General features: G+C 39.7%; 1 protein-coding gene and 2 long non-coding RNA genes across 4 annotated transcripts in view; 1 reads left to right on the top strand and 2 right to left on the bottom strand.

Moving 5' to 3' along the window:
- The window catches only part of LOC128625572 (uncharacterized), a 21,321-nt gene extending 12,502 nt beyond the window's left edge, over positions 1–8,819 (bottom strand). Inside the window, exon 1 of the long non-coding RNA XR_008388971.1 lies at positions 8,199–8,819. This is a non-coding gene — a long non-coding RNA (uncharacterized LOC128625572). The remainder of the gene's footprint in view (positions 1–8,198) is intronic.
- A 3,415-nt stretch (positions 8,820–12,234) lies between these two features.
- nr2f1a (nuclear receptor subfamily 2, group F, member 1a) lies at positions 12,235–20,047 on the bottom strand. Its single transcript, XM_053610413.1, has 3 exons — positions 18,731–20,047; positions 16,819–17,346; positions 12,235–13,900 (listed from the first exon to the last, which is right to left on the bottom strand). The coding sequence occupies exons 1-3, from the start codon at positions 19,161–19,163 to the stop codon at positions 13,626–13,628; spliced, it is 1,236 nt and encodes a 411-aa protein (XP_053466388.1). The 5' UTR covers positions 19,164–20,047; the 3' UTR covers positions 12,235–13,625.
- A 233-nt stretch (positions 20,048–20,280) lies between these two features.
- LOC128599045 (uncharacterized) overlaps positions 20,281–22,500 on the top strand; it is a 10,651-nt gene continuing 8,431 nt past the window's right edge. Inside the window, exons 1-2 of one of the 2 annotated variants that reach the window (XR_008384351.1) lie at positions 20,281–21,524; positions 21,597–21,781. This is a non-coding gene — a long non-coding RNA (uncharacterized LOC128599045). Of the gene's footprint in view, positions 21,782–22,500 lie in introns of both variants that reach the window. The other variant, XR_008384350.1, reaches the window with a different exon arrangement.

Below are 22,500 nucleotides of genomic sequence, written 5' to 3' on the forward strand. Positions count from 1 at the left end.
TTTTGTCCCACTGGTCCATCCCATCGCTTTAAAATGTATAGAAGTACAGCTTTGTTTTTGTTTTTAAATCTAATTTCAGGTGGGAGTAGAAATATGACATAGGGAACATGTAGTAACTTTACTTTTTTTTTTTGTTCCACAACTAAATATTTATTTCACCTTGCTAATCCATGGGGGGCAAAAAATAAAATAAAATAAAAATAAAAATAACCCAGGACATCATCTTGCTCGTATAAATATGTTTCCTAAACTGTTCGTTAGAGAAGACAGCCGAAGACATTTAGTGAAATGAGTGTAAAATGGGTCAGAAGAGCACAGATAGGTTAAACATGCTGTAAGTAGCCAGTGTAATTAGATGGCGTGCTTAAAGTGACGTCACTTAGGTCATAGGAATACAAGTAGTGCAGCCTATTCAAGAGCGTTATTGCTGCAGTCTTTCCCCATCACCTGAGCTTTCTATCTCACACTGTCTTTTCCGCCTCTTAGGCGCGTGGGCGCTTACACGGCGTGACAAGTGTGTGTGTGTGTGTGTGTGTGTGTGTTCGTGCTCTGTCAGGCTACCTTGTTAAAGGTTGTAAACTGTTGGCAGTCTCCAGATACTGGCGATGGCGGCGATTTGAAACTTGTCCTTTCTAATTTGACAGGAGCATCCGGGCACCTGAGCGCAGGACCATGGACAGCGGTGTGTGTGTGTGTGTGTGTGTGTGTGTGTGTGTGAGTGTGAGTGAGTGAATGTGTGACCCTGAGCTCGCCCCCGCCTCGCGCTCACGTTGCATACGACTGTGACCCACACAGGCCTGAGCGCGTGAGTGAGTGAGTGAGTGAGAGAGTGAGATAGCAATGGTTTTGTGTAACTGACAAACTCTCTCTCTCTCTCTCTCTCTCTCTCTCTCTCTCTCTCTCACACACACACACACACTCACACACACACACACACACACACACACACACACACACACACACCCTCGAATTACGTTTACATTCAATCTGGAGTAACCGTGTGCGCAAAGTTGCCTTGGGAGCCATAACAGCGCGTTAAGGGCTGCGGGGCTGCGGAGGAGAAAAGGAGGATTTGGTGGTGAGGGAAAACTGTTTGATGGCTCTCTACAGCTTCGAGACAGCTTGTTAATTAAAACCCCAAGAGATGAGTTTGTGCAGCCAGCGTCCATATAAGAACATCGCTAACTATCCCGACAGCAAGCAACTTCACAGGCCTGCATGTAAAAGGCTGTGATTCAGGCTGTCTCTAGTCCCAGGTCTCTCTCATTTTCACGCTAGAGGACATTTCTTAAGCCCCGCAGTAGTAAATGTCCTATTTGTATTTTGTAAGGCCGAAAGTTCAATTAACTCAATTAAACAGAAGGACGCAGTTCAATGATTCAAAATCTAATTTACAAATTCATTAATATCGGGATCATTACTTCTGTAGTTTCTATTAACACTTGATTAAAGAAATAAAGAGTACTGTAATGGAAGCGAGGTTTCTTTTAGTCGGCTTGGTTATATACATTTCATTAAAAACAAAACAAAACAAAAAAAACCCCTATTACCTAATGACTAATAAAGTTGGTGATATAAACGACCAAACAAAACCAAACTAACCGAAAAAAACACACACTCGGTTGATGATGTATTTATTTATGCTATTTATGTGTTTCCCAAAAACTAATTCAAGAAATAAGTTTCAATAAAATAATAATCGCTACACCCAGTGTTTACAGAATCAATTAATTGTATGGTTAGAGCACATTAATGTTATAATCGTTAGTAAATGCACTTTATTATTATTATTATTATTATTATTATTATTATTATTATTATTATTATTATTTGTTTGTTTCTTTCTTTCTTTTTTCCCTTTGCTCATTCATGGTAGGATTGAAATACTTAAGTTGGGATACATTGGTGCAGGTGGAGAACTCCCTTATAGGATCACCTGAGAAAACACACACACACACACGCACACACACACACACACACACACACACACACACACACACACAGAGAGAGAGAGAGAGAGAAAAAAAACCAAACGCTGGCAAAACAACATTTTTTTTTTACACATCATTCACAGTATTTATTATTTCTAGTATTTCAGTAAATCATATAGTTTTGCAACTACAAAGATACAATTATATTTCGCTCACATTGACAGCCATGGATTTATTTATTTAAGTGGAAAATAGACAAAAAGAAATATGCCATAGACACACTTAGCGGTATGAGTTATAATTTTTGTTTAAAATCAGTCGCAAAAAATATATATAGCCTAATTAACTTTTGTGGTAAATGTTTAAAAAAGAAAGGGGAAAAAAGATCATTCTTTAATAAACATTTATGGTAAATTATATCATGTTGTAAAATTCTCCATTGATATATTAGTCTACATGATGTTTCTTTTCCCCTCCAGTTCCAACAGTTAAATATTTAACTTCAAGTGGAAGGTAAGCTTCTCGCTGCTCCTTGTTTTCTTTAAAGCCTGTGAAAATGGGATTGGAGTGGAGCAGCTGATGGTTCTCTCCGCTGTCTGCTCGAACATTTAAAAGACATCTTTAAATGTTCACCACGTCTTAGCACATTCATCAACGTCAGAATGTGGCCGAGCCTCTATTTAGAGAAAGTGTAAGTGCAGCAATATATCTTCACTGCGCTCAAAGCACACAATGCATTTTTACTACGTGGGAATATGCCTCCTTATTTCCGCAATGCTTTATAAAATGTAATGATATATATACTCTCAAACAAAGCGGGCATTATAGCAAAAAATAAAAACCCGTTTAAGTTCTTTGCCCTGAGAACTTATTCGATGCCGGTTTAAAAACAAACAAACAAACAAACAGACAAACAAACAAACAAACAAATAAATATTCCTCGTCCACCATTCGTTCAGAAGAAGCCCACTCTATAATATCTAGGTGCATAAACATTTACTTGAAAAACTTTTTTTCTTTATTTTTATTATTATTATTATTATTTAAAATGCAATACATTACCCGAATCTGCTGTGAAACAATATAGCTCAGTGTCTGAAACAGAACTCAGACTGTTCCTAAAACTATTAAAACATGTCCAGGCTGGTTTAAAACACTGAGAAGAATTTAGCTTAATTTCTGAGCCTATAATTATTATTATTATTATTTATTTTATTTTTTTTTTGCAAAATCACTCTATTACAAGATATCAGTGTATATATATTATAAACTTAATTCGTTAACATAAATGAAAATAAATAATTAATTCCTAAGTCTTTTTAAGTAACAGACCCAGAATAATATGTTGTTTTCAACGCAATACATATCATGTTGTTTTTATTTGTAATTAAACAGAAATGCATTATTAAATATGAAACATAATTAATGAAAATATTTGGCGCTATCATTTAACGCATAGTTGGTACTATTTAAGCAAAATATAATTAAGAAATTAAAAAAAAAGTAAAAAGCACAATAAAAAGAAAAACGTTGAGGGCGCGATGTATAAAGGCGAAGGGACAGTAAATGAAGCAGGAGCTGTTTATTCCTCTTTCAGAGGGTCCCAGAACACAGAGCGCCATCTAGCAAACAAAGGCGGAAACAAACATCTCGCGCAGCCCCCACCACTGAATCCGAGCCCGCGCGCGCTCCCGCAGCCACCGCAAACTCCCAGAATTCCCCAAATACCGCAAAACCTTACTGTACCTTTACTGAGCAATATATATACCGTCTTCTGACAGTGGTCATGCATTAATTACTTCTTAAATAACAAAACACCTACAACAGGATTGATTGATTAAAAAATGAAGGAGAAAAAGAAAAGAAACTTACATGTAAACAAATGTACTGTACAACCCACATGTAGTAATATTTCATACGATAATGCGCATGTGCGGATATAACACCAAGCAACAACCTTACATGCCATACCTCAGTCAAGTGTATACAAAGTTTTTTTATTATTATTATTAGTAGTAGTAGTAGTATTGTTGTTGTTGTTTATGATGATCATTATATTAGTAGTAGTAGTAGTAGTAGTAGTAGTAGTAATAATAATAATAATAATAATAATAATAATAATAATAATAATAATAATAAGTCGAAACAACAAGAAGAAGAAAATAGTTATAAATAAACAAAAAATACTTCCATAATTCCATAGTAGTCTAGTCCACTGTTTCATGTAGACTATCAGAATTATGCAGGTTCCAAAGAGGGATAATAATAATAATAATAATAATAATAATAATAATAATAATAATAATAATAATAAGTAGAGCAAATGACATTTTGATGCATTTTACACTATTGCTATGAATAATAAATAACATTAATATTGCTGGAAGTCGTCTAAGTGATTGGATGCTTGTATGTGGATGAAAATAATTCTCACGCATGAAATATTACAAAGAAATGTCTCATCTCAGTTAAATTTATTATAGACGTCAGAAAAGAGGGAATTTGCTATACGGTAAGTTTTTTTTAATTCTAAATGTCCAACACTTGTATTACAATAGACCTGTAAAATAAAATGAATTCCTGAGTTTGCGTTATATCTTACCGCAAAGAGCGTCATATAATTGACATTTATTACAGACTTTATTTATTTTTTAACATTTTTTTACACATAACTTTATAATTCTATTAATTAATTAATGGCCGTATAAGGAGTCTAAACAAGATTTGGAAACAGAGACCTGCATAAGAAATCCGAGAGCATACTTGCATACTTTGGATGATCAGTAAAGTATATCAGAGTATCATTATTTTAAAACAACAACAACAACAAAAAAAAACAACATAATTGTATATTATACACCTTATACTCAATTTTATGTAAGTGCTTGGGTCACAATAAAGCCTAAATATTTAAATGACTAATATTCATATAAATGATCCTGATGATAATGATTCGTCTTGGTGACGGTTTTAACTATTAATGATTTGATTGGGAAAGTAAAAGCTAGCGTGTAAACACTGAAACAGTCCTCCGTGGCTTTGTGTGCTTTTGTCCTATATATAGCAGTAGATGGTTGAGCGCTCCATATGCGGATTGGTCGGAGCTCGGCCAGTGAGCCCTTTGACAGGTCGCATACAACATTTCAGCATTTCCACATTTTCAGTGACGAACTCACGATGCCATTTAGCTTTCCTTCGATAGCGTGTTTTCGGATATGTTGAATACCATGTTGCAGCTATGTATCTATTTATCCAAATGGCGACTATATTGAGGTGCGTTTGTTGTGTAAGGGCGGTTTTCATTCATTTACTACTCCTTCAGAATGCTATAATCTTGTATATAAAGACCACGCGTGGATGCATCTAGTGCAAATCGTTTATGGTGGGTGTACCTGTTTCTGATTGCCTAGGCTACAGTACAGTGCAAAAATGAGATGAGGCGTGATGTGATGAAGACTACAGCTGGGTCTTTCGTTCTTACCACACAGTGGTGGGAAGAGAGATGATGTGTCGGGGTGTAGATGAATTATAGCGAACTTTGTGATCCATTCTTTTTTTTTCTCTCAGTTTTGCCACCAAAAACAAAAAAAACAAAAACAAAAAAAACCCAACCAAAAAAAAAAAAAAACACAAGAAAAAACAAACAAACAAAAAAAAAAACAACAACCCCAAAACCGTCAGTCCACCCCTGACTCTCCGTCTACTCTGTCCAGTAGTAGGCCAGTCTCTATTCTGTTAAGAATAATGTGCAGGTGTGTGTGTGTGTGTGTGTGTGTGTGTGTGTGTGTGCGTGTGTGTGCGTGTGTAAACGAGTTTCAGCCATAATCCCACCCAAAGATGTGTGTAGTACAGATGAAATATTTGGTGCGTGTGCTGACCGTGTGGGAGCCTCCTGCATTTTAATGACGAGCAAAACAGAAGCTGGACGAGCGGGAGAGAAAGAACACACATGTCCCCGGTCCTAATAGAAGGAAGACAATTTTCTCGCTCAGATTAAGACCGTTAGTTTCTGCCTTGCCTTTGAAGAGAGGGGCCAGGTCATTCTGAAAGAAAGGCCATTCCCCGAAACCCCTCCCTTAAACCCCCAACCTTCATTCTCTCTCTCTCTCTCTCTCTCTCTCTCTCTCTCTCTCTCCTCAGCTCCTAGCGACCCCCATCTTTTGGAGCACACATGCATATCCTCCAGCAAGCTGGTTTTGCGGTTACACACATGGCAGATTTGAGAGCTGAGGCATTGGAAGGCCATTTTTACTGTTAAAATGATTCCTATGCATGGCAGAAAGAAGTGTGACAGAGCTGCACTTCAGCTGCACTTAGATAAACATTTCATGTGTTCGGGTTTGCTTTGAATAATTTAGGTAAAGCATAATTTAATTATATGACTGAATTAGCCTATATTTACTCGAGCCGTAAAATGTATAAATATAAGCACACTGCAGTAATATCTAACGTCTACATTAATGACAGAGAGCTTATAATGTACACGGTATAGGCCGGGTTTTGGCATTGGTTAATCCCTCACCGCTGGATCTCAGTACGGGAGCAGTTTACGTGTGGCCGCCGCGCACGTGTTCAGTAGAGGAACGCGGGCGCGCGCGTGTGCGTGTGCGTATTTATCAAACGCACAAATTGCGACGACTATAGGCAAGACAGGCGGGATAAAGGGCCGAAAGGCGCGGGATCAGAGACCAGCACCAGTGCAAGGGACATAATACCTCTGTCAAGAGCCGCTCAATATGGTGGGGATGAAAAATCTCCCTCGACAAAAACGCTTCGGTCATTTATTATCAAAGAAAATAGAAGCCGTGCTGAGAAATTAGTCAAATAAAAACTAAATTAGAGCGATATTAAGAACGACATAATTCACTAAGCCTGTCAAGCAAACGGTCACATCTGTGGCTTACTGGATGTGTAATACCCAGGCCTACGTAAAATACGTAAAACAAATAAATACAATTAAAATGAATAACAACAAAACAAACAAACAAACACACACACACACACACACAAAAAAACCCCTAAAATATATCCTACGTTTGAGGTTTATATGAAATCTCAGCTAAACTATTAAGTATCCAAATTATATATTGATATAAAGAAATGTAATATTTATAAATTGTATATAAATATAATATAATATAATATAATATATTTATTTGTTTATGTATGTTTCCCAACTTCACAGCAAATTCATAAGGTCTGTGTAACTTATTAATAGCGCGGTTGAACATGCTGCTGGATTGTCTATATGATGGCCAATGAAAATATAATGTATGGAAAATGGGTCACTGTTACATTTGGTCCCAGCATGAAGTGTAATTGCAACAAAGTGCTGCTGAGTAAATTGAGAAACTTGCTGGCTGCGGTTGCACCGGTACAAACCATCTGGTGTATATTATAAAAATAGCCAGTAAACATAGCTGAAAATCCGGGGCGTTAGCAGGTATGTAAGAGCAGGATTAGATTCTGTCTGTGTATGATGGGCGGATCGGAAAGTGTGCTCATAATGGCCCGTGGAAACATATTTGCTTGAGTGAATTAACACAGTAATTACATGAGCTTTGTTTGGGAGATTTCACGATAATGTGACGTCACCGTGTTTATCAGGGAATAAAGACTGGAGAATAGCTGGTCAGAGCAGCCTATTATTTGTGTGGAGCTTAGCAACAGGTATGTCTCACACTCTAGGAATACTATAGCGTAGAAGATTTGTAGGATCCTATTAAGATGAACGATATCATCATTCACATTTTCATTTCTAACTGATACCGAGTCACTGAATTCTTCAATTGTAAGTACATAAGCAGAAAGTCTGAAGATATTTTGCTTAAGTCCCGCATTTCCTCGACTCTGTTATATCTTGTTGCACGCTTTCAGACCAAACTTTGCTTTCCGATCCACCCCAAACACCCCCCCCCCTTCCTGGCCGTAATTTATTTCTCCATAAGCGCGGAGACAAACCGGGAAAACTGTCCCTCTCGACTTTAAATGTTACGTGCTGATTAATTTGTTGTTAATGACAGCTCTAGTCATACACACACGGACACATCCTCTGCTCTCTTAGTGTGTGTTTTTTTTTTTTTTTAACTCTAGCTCCCTCCCCCTTCTCTCTCTCTCTCTCTCTCTCTCTCTCTGTGTTCTCCTCTATTATACCCAAACACGGGAGCGCGCAGATTCACTACAGGCGCGCGCACGCGCGCACAAAAAAAAAGTCCCTGGTCACACACGCGCACGTTTAAGAGGGACAAATGAAAACAAATTTCTTACTTTCTCCAAAGGAGCTCCGAGTAACGCTTCGTGTGTCCTTCTTGTCCACTTTCTGGTAGTGCTCGCTGGGAAGAGTGTTGTCCACGTCCGAGGCGTCGTTCTCTAATTAATGCTTTTCTGGAGCCTGTCCTTATATACCCAAATGGTTTGACTGAAGTGAAGTGCAGATTGAGACATATTGAGCCCCCTTTAAGGGGGGATCATTTCATGTGGGAGGTTGGACGCAAAGTTTGGACTCGTGACTGGCATTCCGGAGAGACGTGCATAATTTAAACCAACAAAGCAAGACAGAGACGGGTCTGAGGGTGGGAGGAGAAAAAAAAAACTTGGAAAGAACTCACTAAGTGATAAACAGCTGTCAGTGTTGGACAAGATTTTAGTTGTATATTCCCAAAGTACAAATTGTCACGAGTACCAAGAAAAACTTCTCAAATTTGTTGCATTTCTTTACTGATTCAGTGGAGTGGATATTATTTTAAATACTAAATACTAATGTGCATATTTATTTTTACAACAAGTGTTTGTAGCTACTTTCGGCTGTGCTAATTTTAAAAATAAAAATGATGATGTGATTAAAACTGCCTACTCGTTTTACTCACGCATAAGTTGAACTTTTCTTTGTTGTCCCCCCCCCCCCTTTTTTTTTCATTTTGCAAAAACTGAATCTATTTTCCTCCCCCAATTCAATCGACATATTTTGTTTTTTGGGCCAAAGTCTAACAGGATAATTGCTATAAATAGTGTATTTGCAATAACACCATGTCGATATGTATTAACATGATCTGACACTGCTTGTCGATATTGCCTAAATACATTGCTGATCTGTTAACATGTGAAGAGTGAGTGCCATTAAGAAGCTGCCTACATGTGTTCGCTGAAATGATGGCTAACACTAGAAAAGAAAATGCAGGGTGTTGAGTTAGATATCTCTTTCAGTTGTCACTGGTGGTCCATGGGTATGGAATGCTAATAAGAGAAGCCCCCCTCCTTCTGCTCTTTCTCCTCCACTACCACCACCACCTCCTTCTCCTCGTCCGTGTCGTCTCATTCCCTTTCTCTCAGCTGGCAGAAGGGATCGATAGCTGACCCGATGCTTTGGACACTGCTTTATTTATCTGGCCAGGCAATGATATTATCAGCCTTGAACGTTATATACAGCAAACGTCTTCCTAAATCAACACAAAGGGATCGCTTACACAGCGATCTGTGCTTTCTCGCCTGCTTCCCTCACACCATGCAGACCCGACCACACACACACACACACACACACACACACACACACACACCCTTATGTTACATTCACAACTGGGGACATTTTATATCCTGTTGTGTTGGATGTGATCCATGACTTAGAGCTTACTGGGGAGTTCTTTGGACATGGATTTAGGCAGAAATATTAATAGTACACTCTTGGTGGGGTGGGGTGGGTGGGGAGGTCAAATCTAGAACCCTTAATGTTATTTTGGTTGTCCTTTGGGGGAACCGTCAAAAGTTCTATGTAGAACCCAAGAGTAAATTGTTCTTATAACAGAACAGGCTTTCAACTATAACCTTTTAAAGAAGCTAAAAACCTTTAACTATTACAAAGAACCCTTTGAGGAACCTTTGAGTGCAATGCAGTGTCATCTCAGGTCCACTGCATGTAATCTCTGGTGTGGTAGAATACATAAAGACATATGTATGATATCGTATGAACATTTTTTTCCACAGTGTATTTAATGTAGTCATATACAGTAAATGCTATAGATAGATAGATAGATAGATAGATAGATAGATATAGTAAATGATGGATAAATAAATCTTAGACCCTTTATTTGCAATTACATAGCGTTGTTAACTTTAAAGTGTCTGACTGAAGTAGTTTAACGTTTTGAATAACAGTACCTTGCAAACGTTTCACGTCAAACCTTTAAGAGCCTTTTCATAGCATACATTTTTACCTAAAAGCTAGACACATCAAACCCTGTAAACTATAACCAAACAACCAGAAAGTATCAGATAAATATCCACTCAGCCAAGCACAACTGAGCTAATATTAATGACGCACTTATCCCAAAGAACCCATTTGTTTTCTACGGGAACAACTGTGTACCTTGTTCTTTCAGTGGACAAATTTATGAGGTAAAATCGATGGCAGATTAATAAATTAAAAAAAAAAATATATATATATATATATATTAATAATAACAACAATTAAGGTTTAACACAAACATCCAAAATGTTAATAATCAAACGAACCTCATTCTTCTGATAAATGTAGCCTATGTAATACATCCTTTATGAATAAGTCTAGCATTGTTAGATTGTTACACAGGCCTATAAGACTAATACTGTTCATAGCTGTTGCTTTATGTATAGCATAGATGCTAACAAATCTGAAAGAATACGATTTGCTTTAGAATGCAGGTTTCTGCTCAATGTTTTGCTCAATAGTATATTTGAGACATTATGCATAGCTAGTTCACAGCAATCAGACAATGCCACACTTGCATTCCCTAACATATTTACTCTGAGTTGGATCTTCTACATGGAACCACGAATCGATATCATTCAAGCAATATGACGATGGGCAAATCAGAAAACGCGTGTAGGATGCTTTGGATGAATAATTCTAAACACGGGCAATTTACATGCTGTTTTTTGTTCATACAAAAGCTCCCGTGTGTTTCTGCTCTCGTTCCTGATAGCGACTCGGCGACTATTTTCAATTCAAAAACCCTCAACTTGAGAAACATTGAAGAGCAAGAGCAGTCAAAGAGCTATTGTCTCGGGTCCTTTGGGGTAATCAATCAAAAAAACGTCTGTGCTCTATACGTGGTCTTAGCACAGTTTCAATTCAGCCTCTTTGCAATAGATGTTCACATGGGACCAAAATAACCTACATGGTCCAAGCTTCGTTTAATAAAATGGTATTTGTCTAAGTGTCCTGCGACAAAAGTAAGACGGCATGATTCACCATTCAGTAGGAACGCATTTGAGACAAAATTACAAAAGCTCTTCTAAAAAATCCAACACATGCTCCGAAATCAGTCAGCACCATTGCCCACATCTTTGCCAAGGTTCGAAAAGAGAAATAAAACCCCAAACTTTGCGCCCTTTTTCTCTTGAACTCTGCACCACAAATAGTCTATGAGGAGCTTTAAGCCAATCGGTGAGATGCATGAAAAACCGCAGTGGTCAACGGTGGTTGGAAGGTTCTCACGGAAAACAGTCTGGATTCATAATTAGTGCGTGAACAAAAACACACTTTATTCTTTTTTCTTAGGGAAACCCATCATTCAGTAGAATGCAGCTGAGAACCAAACATAAGACCACAAAAGTTCATCTCCTAAAGCCACACCAGACAAATCCATTAATACTTTTCAGGCCTGCAGGAGAAAAAAAACCACGCATCATTTAAAGCCAAAAACTTGATAACTGGAGTGCAGATGTGTGCGAATGTGCGAGGGACCGTCGTGAAAAACAAGCAGGTTTCTCTCCTATAGTCTTGCTCAGTGATATGAGTCTGAACACGAATTTCTCACCGTCTTTGTACAATACATCACATTTAGTGTTCCTATCGACCGGTTTACACGCAGCAGTGTACATTTCCCAGATTGATCACGCATAACTGAAACATCCGTAGCCCTACAACAAAATAACATTAGTATGTGGTTTTGGGGGAGATTTTTCTCTTTCTCATCTGCCGTGACAGGCAGGCCTGGTCTCTTTATTTCTATGGAAGGCTTTTATTTCTCTCTCTCTCTCTCTCTCTCTCTCTCTCTCTCTCTCTCTCTCTCTCTCGATTTTAAGCAATCCTTCAATCCAGTCTGGGAAAAATATTAAACATTAATGTGCTGAAGCAGGCATAGATCTTTGAACCAGTCGGCAACGACGTCACACAACTCGTATTCTGCACACACACACACACACACACGCACACACACACACACACACACACACACACACACACACACACACACACACACACACACACACACACACACACACACACACACACACACACACAGAGAGAGACAGTGGTGTCTCGAGCTAATGTAAAGCTGAAAAATCTGCACAGAATAGAAAATGGACCCCATGTATAATTGTGCGGCTGCATTTGTAACAAGTCTCATTCATCTAATAAAAAATGGACAAAACCCTCGTTACAAAGTTGCAGCTGGGGCAATTATTCCAAAGTATTACAAAAAAATGCTTCATGTCTTGTGGTGTAATTAGGCACATATGTGTGTATCGTGTTCTTTAGTAAAGGGAAAGTCTAATATGGAGAATTTTGCAATGTAATAATAATAATAATAATAATAATAATAATAATAATAATGAAGCAACACACCGGAAACCCGCCATCAACGTGACATCTAAATAACATGAACCACATGAAATCTGCTCAGAGAGAGCCATGGTTGCCTATTTCTTTTTTTTAATAGTATAGTCACCATCACACAACTTCATCAAGCGACCCTTCTGCACAAACATATCATGGATTGAGCAAAATGGAAGCAACAACCAATAAAAAAAGAAACAACGAAAATATCAAGACAAAACAAACAAAATGTATTTTTGAAAATGATATATTAAAAGTGCTTTTAATTTTCCATGTCTTTCCTCTTTGACTGATGATTGACTCAACACACGCACTCACACACACGACCAAGGCGTCCTCTCCTTCAATTGTCCATGAGGTCAGGTTTGCCGCAGTTGCATGTCCATAGAGCATCAATTGGGGGCGGGGGGGCAGGGGGGAGGGAGTGGGGGGGTGGGGGAGTTCAACCATCAGTGATATTGTCATAGCGATTAGACTGTTTCTTATTTGTCTAAAATTTTCTTTATTTTTTTTTTATGTTTTAAATTGTCACTTCAATTTTAATTCTTGGAGAACATAGCTTCAACAACATATATCGCACTCAGTATAAGAAGCAAAATGTTATATCAAAATCATTAGTAGAGAATCACAGAAAAATACTGGTTTAGAACCAGAAAAAATACAAAACAGAGATACACAGACACAGGACATTTCTTATAATTGCTTGGGAACGTTACTTTCCCGCTAGGTTTTGATTCATTTTTACTGCGCATATGATGTTCTTCAATTTATCTGTACGTATTTTGTTTTTGATTTTTCTTCTTTTCTTACAAAAAAAAGGAAAATAAAGACTAGTATTTTACAAAAATGGAGAGTGTTCTTGACGATGACGATGGATTTACATAGGAGTTAAGTCCGGGGCTTTTATCTTTGTACATTACGTAGTATTCCATTTCGGTCCAACACAAAAAAAAGAAAGTCTTCCAATGTGATCAGAAACGAGGTCCTCTAATATATATATAGATATAGATATAGTCTTCTTGAAAGGAGGGTTGTAGAGTTTTGGTCCTTTAGTCTCTCGGTTTTTTTTTTTTTTTTTTTATTGTTTCGCACGCTCGCTGGGATCATTGAATGGACATGTAGGGCCAGTTGAAGCTGCTCCCGGATAGCAACATATCCCTGATGAGGGTTTCAATTGGAGTTTTACCTACCAAGCGAACGAAGAACAGCTGCTCGATGACGGATGAAGATACGGTACGCAGTGAGGGAAGTCGCAGGAGCAGCTTGCCGAAGCGACTCGGCTGGTTCGGGTACTGGCTCCTCACATACTCCTCCAGAGCGCACTGAGACTTCTCCTGCAGACTCTCAATGTGGGCCGCATCCGACAGGCCGCAAGCGTCTGAGCGCACGAAACAACATAAAAATAAGAAAAGAAGAGAGAAAGAGAGATTGGGTTATTATGTAGCATCGGCGCTGTTATTGACAAAAGAAACCCCAACCCAACAACGCAAGCCCCATCATGCATCATGAGTGTGTCTGTCATGTAAATAAACAACACGGCTGCGCAATTCCCCAAGAGTTGCCTGAACACTACAGAAGATCCCACACTCTTAAATCAAACCAAACAAAGCCTTGTGTATCTTTATCAATGTGTCAGTGTTAAAGCTGGATTTTACGGCCTAATGGAGAACATGGAAGCAGGCGGCCATGTTTTGTATAAAATTATGGAAATATCTTAGCCACATATTTTTGAAAGACACGGGCTTTGGTAATAACTGAAATTACGAGCTAATTACTTTCCAGATGCTGTAGAGTCATTTATTTCCTATTTGCTTGTGCTCTGCTGTGGATGGGGGAGCAGGCAAAGGCGAACTCGCTGAAGACAAATTTATTACAATGGTTTTAGTCGACTAGACAGTCACATTCATGTAAAAACTGTTAAAACTCATAACACGAAAACAAATATATTTCCTGTCCAGAAAGATCCATATCCGGTAGCTGTATCTACCTTAGTCATTTAGCCTTGTGCTTTCATTATATATATATAAAATATAAATAAACACTACATGACCTGCTAAATTCAGTTAAGCAGCGACCGACATAATGTACACAATCCAACAAGCCCAATTAGTACGTAGTATGACAATATGGCGGCTGAACAAAAGAGATTTTGCATGCTTTTGATTAGTAAATGTAGCTAAGCATTGTACTGTACAGACATGGCATGCCACCTACAGCATTACTGAGATTGATCCTAATTACACTGGACTTCGGTTCAGTACTATGACCTTTTACACTTTTGAACTGGGAAGTTCAGGCTAAAATCTCTGATTAATGAAACCTCAGGCTCAGCAGCCTGAACAAATATCATGACTGCGGGTCTACAGTGTGCAATTAATCGAAAGACTTAAGTGTAAGTAAGAGCGCATTTGTTTATAATTTATGGTTTGAACTCAGGAAGACTCCACACACACCCAGACCCTACTGCAGAACACATGACACGTTCCCCCCTGGAGAAAATATTACAATTCGGAATGAACACTTAATAGATGTGCATTTCATTATCTTTCTTATACTAGTCTAAATTGTGGATTATAACAGACCAGGGAGACATTAGGTTACCTTTCACAAACCGACTTGAAGTATTAACTCGTATTGTTTTCTTAGGTTCGAGTTTAAGCTAAGATAAATAGAGATACACTCCAACTCGACCCAGTTTATCCTTTTTTATACTGTGCACATTTGTTGCACGATCCAGGCACAAAGTCTTGGACCACATAAAGAGCAATACTGTGCCAGAATGGTAACTAATGGTAACTAAGATTCAGGCTGACGTCATTACTAGGGAGACTAAAGTTGAGCACAGATTTAACAGTATACCTTCTATATAGGCCTATATAAATCATGGTTGAAAACCCAACGCTAAATAAATAAACAAACAAACAAACAAATCAATTAAACAAAAAAAAAGAAAAAAAAAAGAAACAAGGAAGCACCAGTAACACTGCCTGCTATTGGAAATTATGTTAGGCTACACAATGCCCTAAGAGCCGGGGCCTATCAAAACTGAAAATCTTAACGTCATTCGAAATATATATACATATATATATATATGTATATATATATAAATATGTATATATATATATATTTTTTTTTTTAGAAATAAGCGCGATGACATGAGAAATAATACTGGTGCCCAATGAGAGGAACATTTTTACTGTATGTCAATGACACTAAGCGACAGTTTGGCTAAATGCACAGAATGAAATATTTCCTCTGTGTGCCCGCTCTGGCCGGCAGTCAAAACATGTTTTGCTAAAGGAAAAACAAACGACTCGAGCTTCTTACTTGGTGTTTATCGTTACATTTTATGCAATAATAAATACACCATTTAACGTTCAATGCTCGATTCTGTGACCCAAATCAAAATCTACAATTATAAAGCACGCATAATACATCAGGACAACAGTTAATTATTTCATTAATTATTAGCAGCCTATTTTGTTTCCTTTTTTTAAAAAAACATTACCATTTAAAAATGATTGCCTCAGTTAGGCTACATTCTAAAAATTATATTATGCAAAATATTTTATTTTAATTTTAGAGGTAATTTTATAACCATAAAAGGAATGTAGGTCGATTGTTTTGCATAAAACTAACCACAGTTTGCGTCTAGTGATGGTGGATTTTGAAACTGGCAATATATTCACCAAAACACTGTTTTTGTTCATGCTGGCTATGATTTTTACGCCTTTTTCCATTAAAAAAAATTAAATAAATATGGACGTCTCTTAATGTGAATTTCTGAACAGTGAGAACGCAAACAATTCGCCTACATCGTCCTGAATAAGCAATCGATATACAGAAAAATTACAAGTATCTTCAAAATGCGTCCAAATGTATTAATGCGTGTGCTTTTATGCAAAGTCACGAATGAAAATAAACATTTGTAAATTACTATATCACGAATAGCCCAGATTATTGTTTTTAGAATTATGCTTTACGATCGCATGGGTGCCGTTATATATTATGTACCTAATCCTAATCCGCCTGCAAAATCCTTTCCCTTTACTATAGCCTGCTATTTAAAATTATTACAATTAGAAAGACTTAGAATTATTTTCCAGTGCAGGCTGTACCGCGTGCGTGCGCGCGCTCACTCTGATTTATCTACTAAATACAAACTGCTCTCAAAACCTCAAGCCAGCACGAGCGCCTTCCTGCACACCTACATGTCCTCGTAGGCCTTGTTTTGTCCAGCACAACCCCTCTCTATCCCTCGCTCTGCCCTTCGAGTATGCAGGCCTCATCACTCACCTGACGTGAAGAGCACGATGGCTTTGATGCAGCTATACTCGGCCGAGTCGACGTGCAGGGCCTTGAGCTTCTCGACCTGCTCCTGGAAGATGCGAATGTGATCCATGAAGGCCACGACGCGGTCGGCGGACATGGGCGACGCGTGCAGGCCAGCGGCGGCGAGCAACGGCGCCACGTGTAGCGGCATGGAGCACTGCGCCGCGTTTAGCACGAACAACTCGCTCCATGTGAGTCTGAGAAGTGACACCTGGTCGGTGATCTGCAGGTCGGGAAAGAAAGGGATGTTCCTCGCCCATTCCACGGCACTGAAGAGGAGGCGAGCCGCCAACTCGCAGATGTTCTCGATCCCCATGATATTATTGGGCTGCATGCACTGGCTGCCGTACCGGGACGTGGGGTAAGGCTCGGCACGCAGCAGTAGCGAGATGTATCCGGAGAGGTAACAGTGGCCGTTCAGAGGGTCCCCGTTGGTGAGCGCGTACTGGCCTGGGTTCGGCTGGGTTGGAGGCATCCTTCCTCGCTGAACCGCTGACGAAAAGAGAGAGAGAGAGAGGAAATGTGCATCCAGAACTGAGAAACATCATTTGTGTGGAATCTTGTTTATTAAAAGAAATATTTATATATATATATATATAATAATAACAAAATAGTAGCCTACCTCTGAATCATCTGTATTTACAACTGGCATATGGTAAGTGTTCTGGAGTGTATTTACTGCAGCATTAGTTTATTAAAAAATACTACTAAGTTTTTTATTTATACTTATAATCTGCGGGTTGGAGTCTTCATAGACTCAAATATAGCTTCAGCTACGATTGTAAATATTAATCTTGATTTTTCATTTAGGTCCCTGCATAAAGCCATACATGAACTCCCACACACACAAGCATACACACACACACACACACACACGCACACACACACACACACACGAACGCAAAACACGGCGACCAACTGATATTTAATGCAATATTTATATGACTGATTGTTAGCCTTGATGATTTACACATAGCTTTTTAAAAGCACTGCTCATACCTTATTCCGCACTATTATAAGCCTGCTCTACAGCCCTGCTATAGCCTCGACATCTCTATACACTATTAAAAATATATAAGCAAAAGAAATATACATTGTGGAATTATAACAATACATTTGATGTGTTAGATAAACTGTCTGAATTAGCTTAGCTAATAGACCGAGGACAAATAACCTATTATGTTCCCCAGTTGAAAGAAATTCAGATTAAATTCGCCAAATCTACCATTAGCGAGAAAGTAGACTAAATCGGACAAAAATAGTACAGTTAGTTGTACAGTACAAAGACGTTCAGCATAAGTTGATCCCGCTTTGTTCATATGCTTGAGACTGGGACAGGCCTCTAAACACACACACACACACACACACACACACACACACACACACTACAACTTCCTTCAGTAATAATACAAACCCGCGTTCTCTATGCACATGAGTTAGGCCTCTATAAAATCGTGTATATATACAATTACTACACCATGCTCACTTCTACTATAACACACACACACACACACACACACACACACACACACACACACACACACGAAGACTTAAGGAATAGCACTTACATCTCGTGTAATTGACTGACTTGAAATGGAGGCATCTAGCCTATGGGCTAAGCTGCGTGATATTACACTGAGTAAACAAAATGCTTTCTGTTTGTAGCATGCCTATTCTGGTGTACATGCGTGATATATGTGTGTCTTGGTTCTTCTGACACTCTTTAGCAGACAATAAAAAAATATATATCTAAAAAATTCCGCTTTCTTGTGTTCTGCGTGCAATCTGTTCTCTAGCTAACACGCTTCTATAAGACTGTCTGATGAATGGAATATTAGTGTAGTAGTGTGCTGCATTAAGAAATATATATATTCACCTTCCCGCCGCATGCCCACTTTTAAGCACTTCTTGAGCCGACAGTATTGGCACTGATTGCGATGGTGCTGGTCAATAGGACAGTTCCTGTTGGCACGGCACGTATACGTTAAGTTCCTCCGGACACTCCGCTTGAAGAAACTTTTGCATCCCTCGCAGGTGAACTGGCCATAGTGCTTGCCGCTCGATTTGTCTCCGCAAACCACGCACTCGATGTGCTGCTGGCTCTGGCCTGAGTTCTGGCTGCTCTTGTCTCCGGCCGTGCCTGGGGTGGACGGCGCTCCCGGCTGGCTGGGTGTCTGCGGGGTGTGCGGTGCCGCTGACGCCGCCTGCTGCTGCTCCCTCGCCGGCTGCGCTGCGGGGTTCGGGCCGCTCGCCGCTCCTCCGGCCACGTCTTCCTGCGGATCGCGCCAGACGCTAACTACCATTGCCATATCTCGGGCCCGAAAAGTGCTTTCAAGCGAACCGGTCGCTCGGACGTCGGAGCTTGCAAAGGGGAGAATCGCGGACGGAAACGGCAGCGCGGAAGTCAAGCCGGAGCGGTCAATCTCATAGGAAGAAAAAGAACAAGAAGAAGACGAAGAAGACGAAGAAGAAAAAACAGCAAAAAACCTAAAACAATCGATGCATTCAAAACAGCATGCGAAGAGTCGCAGAACAAGGCACCCGATTAGGATATGCAGTTGTCGGGAGGCCAGTTCCAAGGTAGCTCGCAGTCAGCCATTCGGGAGCCCCGGTCGCGTAGAGAAAGCGAAGCCAGACGTAACGGAAATCAGTTTTTTTTTTCTTAAAATATCTTAATAAATATTCTTCACATTGACGGCGAAATAAAAAATGTAAAAAACTCGCTGGTGGCTCCGAGATCCAAAGTGCGATGCGAAATAAATTCCCTTCTTTTTTCCCTTCTCCGCTCCTTTCTCCGTCTTCGTGGTTGGAGAGAAGGAAACACTGAAGAGCGAAATTCTCTATCTATGTTCATGAATAAAGCTCATCTGGTCCAGCAGAAAAACAACGTCGCCCGAGAGCCTATTGCAGTTTCACCTCTCCAGTCGGAACGGAGCGAGGATAAAGAGAGAGAGAGAGAGAAAAAAAACAACTAATAGAATATGCAAGAAGCAGGAGACCCCAGCAAAAATGAATGCGTTTTAACGGGAGGACCAGTGGAGCAGCGTTTCCGAAACGGAGATCTGCGCGAATGTCTGTATATAGTGAACTTTGACACTACTATTGAAACTGACACGTTTCTATGGAGATCGCTGCGCCTTATATGGTGCTCGTGTCAAGGAGCCAAGAGAGGGGCTGCTGGCAACTGATAATCAAAGGCGACTGACTGGTCAGAACCCTGCATGGAGGGGGGAGAGAGAAAATGGGAGGCTAAGGTTAGCCAAGCCTCCTTCACTCCATTGGTTAGAGTCCTCGCTCCTTGCTACCTACGACTGGGTGGGTGTGGGGGGGAGGGGGGGGGGGACACACTGAGTGAGTGAGAGAGAGAGAGAGAGAGAGAGCGAGAGGGGGGGGAGGGACGGGGGGAGTCTGACAAGCGCGATTTCCATTGCGCTCGCCCCTGCGCCGCTATTTACTTTGAAACCCGATTAGAACGGACCGTCTATTGTCGCTAAAGAGGAAGAAACCCCGGTTAGACCGGGTGAAAAGCTAAGGGCGAGCAGAACGCATGTGAAATAAATAGTGGCGCGGGGGTGAAAGGGGCTCGAGTCGAACCCCTGAAAGTTTTGGGACGCTTTGTTCAAAGCTGTAGTCTTAATTAGGCTACGAACATTGGCTGATCCCCGATATGTCAACGGTTACACATGCAGCACACATTTCACCGCTTTTAATGATTCCATCACCAAGTAATCCAAATCACACCGATCAACAAAATGATCAGCAATAAAATGCACACATTCGTCGCGTGCAGTTCTCAATGAACGGCGCAAAAGACGAAGTAAAAGTACCGGGATGCGCGCGAGCTGCTGCCAGTTTGGCCACTGTAATAGCGGCGTCTATATAATGGGATGCGATATCATGACGGAGAGAGGGAATAAAAGGTCGATAGCTTAGACACAGAGGGCGAAGCCTAATGTTTTGACACTTAAAAGGTGATTCTGAATGTTATTGTTTACCGGTGTTGTTTTTATTGATCCAATAAGGGCGGAAGTTCCTGCTGTAATGGCAAAGCAAACCGGCTTTTTTTGTGCATGAATACTGAAGCTCGCGCTTCACTACAGGCTTTACAGGCTTATAATGTCTGGATCGGGCTGCCATCTAGCGTACAGTAGCTAGACAATTACAGGGAAATAGGAGTGAATAATTTATTGTTAGCGGGTATTTTACAAAATATTGCTTAGGACTTTTTTTTTTCTTTTTTTTTTTTCTTAGCATTTAATGAGGATTGCTTTATTGATGTATTTTTGTTAATTAAAAAAAGAAGAAGAAGCATTTTGACTGTATTTCCGGCAATTTAGTTAAACCTTAATGCTTTTGGTAAAATAAGATATTCAGATCATTTGGCGTAAGTTCGATTATTAGTTCGAAAGCATTGTTTTTATTCAATTAATTGTTTATTTTTTTAGGCTTTATGATTTATATTGTGTAAACACCGATATTTAGACGATTGTAAATATAATACCTCACGTAAACGCGTACACGGACAAAATTCCAGCGAAGCATTATTTCGGAAGTTAGACATTAATGAGGCTCAAAACCTCGCTGTTTTTGGAGAAAGAGTGTTTGCGCATCGTCTCTTCTGTTCCGCAAACGCACCGCGCTGCCCTCTGTCCTCGGCACACAAAAAAAAGGTGAAACGAACGGGATTAAATCAGACAAAGGGCAAACTTCTGTAAGTGTATCATCAAGATTTTACTCCACAGACTGGGAAGAGAGCGAGGGAGAGGCGAGAGAGAGGGAGAGGGGCAGCGAATGGGAACGCAAGGCGAAGGCTGGGAAACAGCGAGAGAGAGAGAGGGAGAAGAGAAGAAGGAGAAGTGGACACCGCTGCAAACACACGCCGCTACACTGCAACACCGTTCCCTGGAATTCTGCTCGTTTCGCAGAGGTAAGTAAATTCAATCCTTGATCCATCACATCACTAACACCTGAGTCGCATAATCGCTTCATCGCCGTCTCGCTATTAAGACTATGAACATGTACTGAGAGTCTGAACCTGACGCCTCATGTGCAGGTGAAAGCTGCGACCTCAGAGTTATTCCGTGCGCATCTATTGATCCGTGGCTTTCCCCCCCAGTTCTCCTAACTTTATTTACTCATATTAATCCGTTTATAGCGAGCTTGATTAAACGTCTGAGCACTTTTTTATTTTATTTTGAAACTCTCACCTGTGCCCGTTGGAGCACATAATGAGCAGATCAATAGCGCTGTGTTTGTAATGTCAACGGATTAAAAGCACAATTAAACGATCGAGTTTTCCAGCTGAAAGTAAAGTTAAACAAACTGCAAGTTCGCAACGATTTGGCTTGTTAATTCACTTCTGAGTTGCGTTTAAAGCACTTTCACATATAGGTCTTTTTAAACTCGTATCTTCTGGTAAAAAAAAAGAAAAGAAAAGAAAAGAAAAAAAAAAGCAGATTGGTGGGAAATAATTTCAGGTATTTTCAATATTGACATTGCTTTGTTGACAGATTAAGATGCTTATATGCATGTGTAAATAAATGAATAAATAATTAAATAAATACCCGATTTGAGCCTGTGTAAGTGGCTGAAAATGAAGCACCGGCAGAATATAGGCTAATGTTAATAATAGGAGACGTTCAGTGC

The sequence above is a fragment of the Ictalurus furcatus genome, chromosome 22 (assembly GCF_023375685.1).
Source record: "Ictalurus furcatus strain D&B chromosome 22, Billie_1.0, whole genome shotgun sequence".
Taxonomy (NCBI): domain Eukaryota; kingdom Metazoa; phylum Chordata; class Actinopteri; order Siluriformes; family Ictaluridae; genus Ictalurus; species Ictalurus furcatus.

Excerpts from the sequence above, each read along its gene's own strand:
- nr2f1a (XM_053610413.1), bottom strand. The coding sequence starts at position 19,163 with ATGGCAATGGTAGTTAGCGTCTGGCGCGATCCGCAGGAAGACGTGGCC. Across the intron at positions 17,347-18,730 it reads AGTGGGCATGCGGCGGGAAG|CGGTTCAGCGAGGAAGGATG; the intron begins GTGAATATATAT and ends TCTTTTCGTCAG. Across the intron at positions 13,901-16,818 it reads CATCGTGCTCTTCACGTCAG|ACGCTTGCGGCCTGTCGGAT; the intron begins GTGAGTGATGAG and ends TCGTGCGCTCAG.